Source organism: Equus quagga, chromosome 12 (assembly GCF_021613505.1).
Source record: "Equus quagga isolate Etosha38 chromosome 12, UCLA_HA_Equagga_1.0, whole genome shotgun sequence".
NCBI lineage: Eukaryota > Metazoa > Chordata > Mammalia > Perissodactyla > Equidae > Equus > Equus quagga.
The window spans coordinates 32,107,744-32,114,890 of NC_060278.1; the positions used below are offsets into that span (position 1 = coordinate 32,107,744).

The window sequence follows — 7,147 nt, forward strand, 5'->3', positions numbered from 1 at the left end:
GCACTGTTTACAATAGCCAAGATGTGGGAGCAACCTAAGTGCCCATCAACAGATGAATGGATAAAGAAGACGTGGTACATATATACAATGGAATACTACTCAGCTGCAAAACAGAACAAAATCATTCCATTTGCAATAACATGGATGGACCTTGAGAGAATTATGTTAAGTGAAATAAGCCAGCTAGAGAAGGATAATCTGTGTATGACTCCACTCATATGAGGAATTTAAAACTATGGACCAAGAACAGTTTAGTGGATACCAGGGGAAAGGTGGGGTGGGGGGTGGGCACAAAGGGTGAAGTGGTGCACCTACAACATGACTGACAAACATTAATGTACAATTGAAATTTTACAAGATTGTAACCTATCAATAACTCAATAAAAAAAAACACAAAAAACAAAAAACAAAAGCATGATGTAGGGAAGAAACCGACTGCACACACACAGGCACAGAGAGCACTTATGACCACAGCCCGGGAGCCATGGAAGTCCATGGGCCGTGTGGGGAGACCTGAGATGATGAGAGGAGGGGGCAGACTTTCCCGAGTTAAACCAAAGCCAGAAGTGACAAGTCTCCCATCCCAGGTGCCCTCCCTGGGGCCAGGGGCCTTGGGGACCTGGGGTCTACCCTCCCGACCATTTGGTTGGCTGTGCTCAGTGTGACCCGCAATAGCCAGCTGACCTGGGGGCTGCAGCACTGACCACTTCCTAGGTCACCCAGTTCTGGTATGTGGCATCAAAGCTCAGGCCAGGAACCCCAAGGGAGGAGCATTCTGAAATCTCTCATGGCAATTTTTCCTGGTGGGGTAGATGGCTCAGATTGTTCATTGCCTGTTTTTTTTTTTTTTGAGGAAGACCAGCCCTGAGCTAACATCCGTGCCCATCTTCCTCATTTTTATATGTGGGATGCCTGCCACAGCATGGCCTGATAAGCGGTGTGTAGGTGAACCCCAGGCAGTCAAAGCTGAGTGCATGAACTTAACTGCTGTGCCACCAGGCCAGTGCCTTCATTTGCCTCTTGTTAGCTGATGCAGGCTGGTGTGTGTTGCCATGTACTGAACGCTGACCCAGAGGACTTGGCAGGATAGAAGAGATAAGAGGGAGTGGAGAGTGTGCATACCCACATGTGCTCCTGTGGTTCAGACTGCTTACGGCTCTACTCGCCCTGAAACAAAGTCCTCAAGTTGCCGCAGTTGCCTCTCTACTCCAGTGTACCAAGGGGACAGAATCCCAGAAAGACAGCAACCTGGAACCCGAGCCCAGTGCCTGCCTCGCTGTCTGTCTGAAGGGCTGCGAACATCAGTTACAGCCTTCTATTTTTGTATTTCTGAGGAAATGATTTCACTGGCTTGTGTTGCCTCCCTCAAGTATTTTCTATGTAGTTATTGAAGGGCTGTGGCAGGGGCTCCCTGAGCCCCTTGTGGGGTGGCAGGCCATGACTCTAGTTTCTGTCCCAAGCACCGCTGTCATCACCTGCGGGGTGGCCTTGCCTCCTGGGCCTCTCTCCTCACCCTCCTTTGTCCATAGGCAGCACCAGAAAGAAGGAAGAGCAGTGGTCTTGTTCTGATGGCCTCAGTCCATCAGAAACTGCCCAGCACACACTGCTCTGCTGTCCTTTTTACTCTTTCTTGCCTTCCCTCCCTTGAGTCCCCTCTGGTTACTTCATACTGAGAAAGAAGGATGTGACCCCATGTCATGTAATGTGACTGTGTCCACACAAATAATTCATAATCAATCTAAAAATCAAAATTTGGGGTGAGTTTGTTATGAGCCAGGTCTAAGGACTATAGCATGGGGGGGTTGGGGAAGAAAGGGCACCTAAGAAGCAGGGTGTACAGAGTGGTCATACACTGTCTTGGAACAATGAGCGTACATCACAATGACAGGAATGTCCCTTTTGCAATTATCTCAAGATGCTTAGCTGGCACAGCAGGTCACAAGGTGAGCACAGCAGGTCAGTAATTAATCCCTAGTTTCCAGGAAGAGATGCTTATCTTTAAGGAAATTCCACTATGGGGAAAAGACACCCCTATCTTTAGGGGCATGATTCCTGGCTTTGAAACATTGTAAAGGTTTAAAGCAGACGTACAATGCATGCTCAACAGGCCACATCTGGCCTTTTTGGAAAAACAAGGTCAGGCCGAATTAGTTTTACACCAAATGGCTTCCTCATATACTCCAAGATGTATTGCCTTTTATTTCTTCAGCAAGAGGTAATTGTGTATGGCGCCTGGGAAAGCTCTGATGAGAGGAAAGGGACCTGTGTCCAGTCCATAGCTTCCTGGCAAGCCCGCCCTGATTAAATATGGAAATCCAACCTGATTCCTGATACTGTGTCATCAACATCAAATGCCATCATAAAATTATACCAAAAGTGGCTGAGGTGTATATACATGTATAATCTATGATATCACAGACTCACAGTATGGGCTCATTTGGGTCATGCAGAGCAATATCTTAGTGTCACAAAGAGTCATATTATGGAAATTCAGCACCAGCACATCTTGGGAACAGCCCTCAGCAGGATTGTTCCCCTAGGTATACGTGCTTGTCGCAAAGCAAAATCCAGGAGAGAGCTGTTGAACACATTCTCCAGTATTTCCCTTTCATTTCAACGTATATATTGGCCATACTGAACAAAATGTTCATTTTTTTTCCTAATAGACATACTCTCACACTTTTAGAAAACAATAATGAGTTTTCCCAAATATTTCCTGCCTCACAGCTGAGACAGAACCTTCTGTGTGTCTGGCATGAGAAAGCAGATATCAGCAACCCACTACAGGGCCCTGGGGCCTGGCGCCTCCTCCACATGGCTCCCCAGCCCTGGGCTCCTCCTAGAGCCTGGATGTGGCTCCGTGTGGCTCTGTCCCCCTAGGACCCTCCTGGCCTCCACAGCCAAGCAGAGCATGGGCACCAGGGGCAATGAATATTAAGGTTGTTACACAACCACTTTTTAAAAGCCCCACTATATGAGGTTAATGAGGCTTAAAGTGTAAAGCACAGGATTAGGCTTCCACAGGTTGGGCAGACTAAATACTCTGGGTGACCCTCCCATTGAAAGATCCCAGATGAAACACTTCTAAATAAATCTTCCACGTTCTCGAGAAATTACTCCCATACCAGTAGCTCTTGCTGTATTACGGTCACCCCAAACTCAGTATTTTAAACAGTAACTATTTATTTATGCCCCCACATCTGCAGTTGACCGCTGGGTGATCTGACTGCACTGTGGCTAGGGCCTGTGGGTCAGCTGGGCCTGGCGCTGGCAGCTACTCTCCACGTTTCCATCCTCCCAGAATGTCCCACCCTTGCGATGGCAGAGGAAGCCAGGACCAGCCCAGACACACCAGCTGCTCTCAGCCTGTGCTGACTTCCCACTGACCAAGCTGCATGCCGGCCCAAGCCCCAGGGCAGGACACCAACTTCACCCTTGGGACTTAGTGTGCAGATCCAGGGAGCGGCTCTGGGTGCACACCCAACCCCTCTCCCCTTGATACCAGCTAGGGGCAGAGGGCAGGGCTGCTCTGAGGGCGATGCCGCCACAGAGATCCTGGAGCATACGGAGCGGCTGCCGCGAGAGCAGGCAGTAGACAGTCTAATAGGAGGGAGGGACACTCCAGTGAGAGGAAGGAGGTGGGCTCGGAGAGACCAGCAAGGCGAGGAGACTGGCAGTGCTCAGGTAGATCCAAAAGAACAAAATGCACCTCTTGAAAACAAAATGTGATCATTAAATTAAAACTTTGCCATATACGATAGTCTTTTCTCTCTTCCAGTGCTGTGTTCACCTGGACAAATTTGTTGGTGGTTGTGGTGGAGCTTGATGGGTCAGAGCAAGAAGCCCTGGACCTGGTTCCCCTGGTGACCAATGTGGTCCTGGAGGAGCACTACCTGGTGGTGGGAGTGGTGGTGGTGGTGGACATCGGTGTCATCCCCATCAACTCCCGGGGCGAGAAGCAGCGCATGCACCTGCGAGACGGGTTTCTGGCAGACCAGCTGGACCCCATCTACGTTGCCTACAACATGTAGTCTTGTCTCCACTCCCTTGGACTTTGTAGAGATGGAACATTTTTCTCAGCGTCACTGAAGTGTGCAGAAGCGAGGGTGACATTCGCCAGAATGGAGCCTTTTATTGCACGCTGCCGAGGAGGAGGCTTCTCCACAGCACCCGACTGGCGTGGGGACGAAATGTGAACTTACCACTGAAGTTTGCTCAGAAGGATTTTGGATTATTGCCTGCAGTTTGTTGGAAAAGCCCATTTCAAAAACTTTCTTTTCTTTCTTTTTTTTTTAATTATTGGATAATAAGTGCTTTCTTCGTAAATGTGGTATTTTGTTAAGCCAAAATAGCAATTAAAAAAATATTCTGCCCTCCAGATGGGTTCTTTTAAACAATTTATGTAGTGTGACGAAGAATTGTTTTCTCTGTTTTAATGTGTCATGAAATCTTAATGACATGGACCTGTTACTAATTTAAGCCATTGCTAGAACTCATCCTTTTAGGAAAGTTTGTTGAGGTACGAGAAAACCTTCCAAATAGCACCTTCCAATTAGATTTTAGCAGCTTTCTTTGTCAGAAATGTGCTGAAGAATCAAAGGCTGATATGTGGCCTTTGAAGTTAGCATAGAATGAGGAGAAATTATAAATAAGGTGTATTTCGGCAATTATCTTGCAGATATCTTTGTACTAAACTAAAAGATGAAATAAGTTAACTACTTCATATGTAATTATGTACAAAACGTTTAATTTATTTTGATCTCTTTAGAAGTATAAAAGAGAAAAACATTCAAGAATATTAAAGTCTTGTAATGTTTGCTAATATAAAAAAGTGTTGTATTATCTTGCGTGGATAGTATCACAACAAATATATATATATGAAATATAAATTCACTAATGAACCAAGGAGATTTTAAAGTTTAAAATGCAGAGCCTGTCACTTGCATGGTGTCCCCTCCACGGAACTGTAGATAGAGAGACTCTCACCCGCTTTGCTGCTGCGAGCAATCGCAGAGTGCCTGTAGCCCAGGCTGAACGTTTCTTCTAGAACCAGAGAGCAGCAAGTGAAATTATTGTCATCTAAAGATGGTGGAGTCTGAGGCTACTGTGCACTGTTTTTCCTTTGCTGTGGGGGCCACACGAGCAGTTTGTGCCAGCACGTGCTTACGACACCAAGCAGGCGTGAGGGAAGGCAGGTGGCAAGGAGCACTGTTCTCTTAGCTGCAAGAATTCGTTGCACAATGTTTTTCATCCTTTTTGTTAGTGTCACCTTTTTTCGGTCCTTGGTATGAAAAGGAATGATATGTGGTCATTTGCACCAGGGTGTGTTGATTCCCCTCAGATGGCCACTGTGTGGAGTGGACAAAGTGTCCGGAACCGCTTTACGGGAAAGGACTCACATAGGAGATCGTCACCTCAGCCAGCTCTCTGGGGCTCCCTGGCCCGGGGTGCGCAGAACCCACTGGGAGCCTGCGTGAGCTGCCCCGGGACTCTGAACAGAGCCATGGCTGCAGCAAGGAAGCCTCATGGCTGCCTTCGTTCGCCACCTGGGGCTGACACGTTTCTGATTTTAGTCTCGCTGCTGCCTCACACGCCTTCGAATTTCCAGAGCGCATCTGTACACTCCTTGATGGAATCGGCCCATCTGTGCCAACCAAGAAGAGATATCAGCTCTCCAAGCGTGATTTACTTTGTAATTGCCCCAATATGACCCTGCAGTGGCTCTCGTTGCTAGGTATGCATGACTAAGATTGTTGCTGGGCAAAATTTAGATTCACTTTTCATTATATCGTGGGCGATGTCCTTACCTGCCTTTGCTATATGTGCCAGCAGTAAGCCCTTTGCTAAAAGAGAGTTTTGTTTGACTTCTGAGATCCAAGGCTAATTGTTTTTTAAAAATTTTAAGTGGCATATTTTTTTAATTGCATGTGGGGTGCATCCTTCCATCTCCACAAATCATTTGATTTTTAAAATATCGTTTGACTTTATTGCTGTGTATGAATATTTCTCGACATGCTTCAGATACACATTCCTACAGTCTTCTGCTTCCTAAGGGGAAAACCCACCACACACTGGAAAAAGACGTGTTCTTATACACACCCACCTTGTTTAAGGAAAGAGGAATTAAGGTTTCAGATAAAGTACTGATTGGGAAACACAGTTGCAGAATAACTTGTCAGGTCCAGCTGAGGTTGGAAGCAAACAAATCAGGTGTCACTTCAAACACAACCTTCCCCTTCACCACATCAGCTTCACGTGCCAGGCGTGCGGTTGTGGACGCGGTTAGTGACAGCCTGTCGTCTCTGGTGTTAGAGTGGAGGTCCAAAGGTTGGGGGCTGGGATTGAAATTCTGTTGTGCAAGAAAAAGGAAAGGAGACACTTAAGAACCTCCCATGTCAGCAATAAAGAAGGATCATTCTGTATTAGAAATCGTGCTGTAGATAAGTCGTTCCTGAGAATGTAACAGGTGTTTGTCTTGTGACCTTGTGCTTCTGAAGTCAGACAAAACCGTGTCATCAACTTGCACAAAAGAGGGTACACAGTGCACATCGAAACACAGCCCTGACCCGACAGGGCGGCCTCCTCATGGTGCTTGTCTATTATCTATATTTAATCCTGCTTGACACTTTACCCAAGGGAAACGGGCCCTTTTATCAGTTGAATGTTAGCAGCGTTATTTCATAGAGTGTGGTGGCTGGTTAGAGGAATGTGCTCAACCAGTCACTGTTTCAAAGGAAATTTTTATGTGCAAAGGATGGCAACCTTCTCGTATGTAAACCACCAGTAAGCTTTGTACATCTGTGATAACGCCTGTTTTATATTCAAATGAACAAATAAAAGCTTTTATTTTTGTTGCTCTGAAATAGCAGTTTCTTAATTGGTCCCCTGGAAAACTGTCTGGGACAGCTTCAGTCCCAGGAAGGAAGTGACTTCTACAGGGAATGTATCTGACTCTGTTTACATAATTTGTTGCATTACTTAGTACAGAGAATCATACTTTGAACGCTGTTTAAATTTTGACGTGGGCATTTATTGCTAAAATAATTCCTATGGCAACAAATGTTTTGTGAAATGTTTTTTAAAATTCTTTTAAATATATCTAAATATATTTGTTCACATTTTGCTGCAAGTGTACAGATTATTGGAA

At 46.0% G+C, this 7,147-nt stretch overlaps 1 protein-coding gene across 1 annotated transcript in view; it reads left to right on the plus strand.

Moving 5' to 3' along the window:
• DIP2C (disco interacting protein 2 homolog C) overlaps positions 1-6,863 on the plus strand; it is a 472,249-nt gene extending 465,386 nt beyond the window's left edge. Inside the window, exon 41 of the mRNA XM_046678001.1 lies at positions 3,779-6,863. Within this exon, the coding sequence (XP_046533957.1) occupies positions 3,779-4,031 (253 nt within the window). The 3' untranslated portion in view covers positions 4,032-6,863. The remainder of the gene's footprint in view (positions 1-3,778) is intronic.
• The last annotated feature ends 284 nt before the right edge of the window (positions 6,864-7,147 follow it).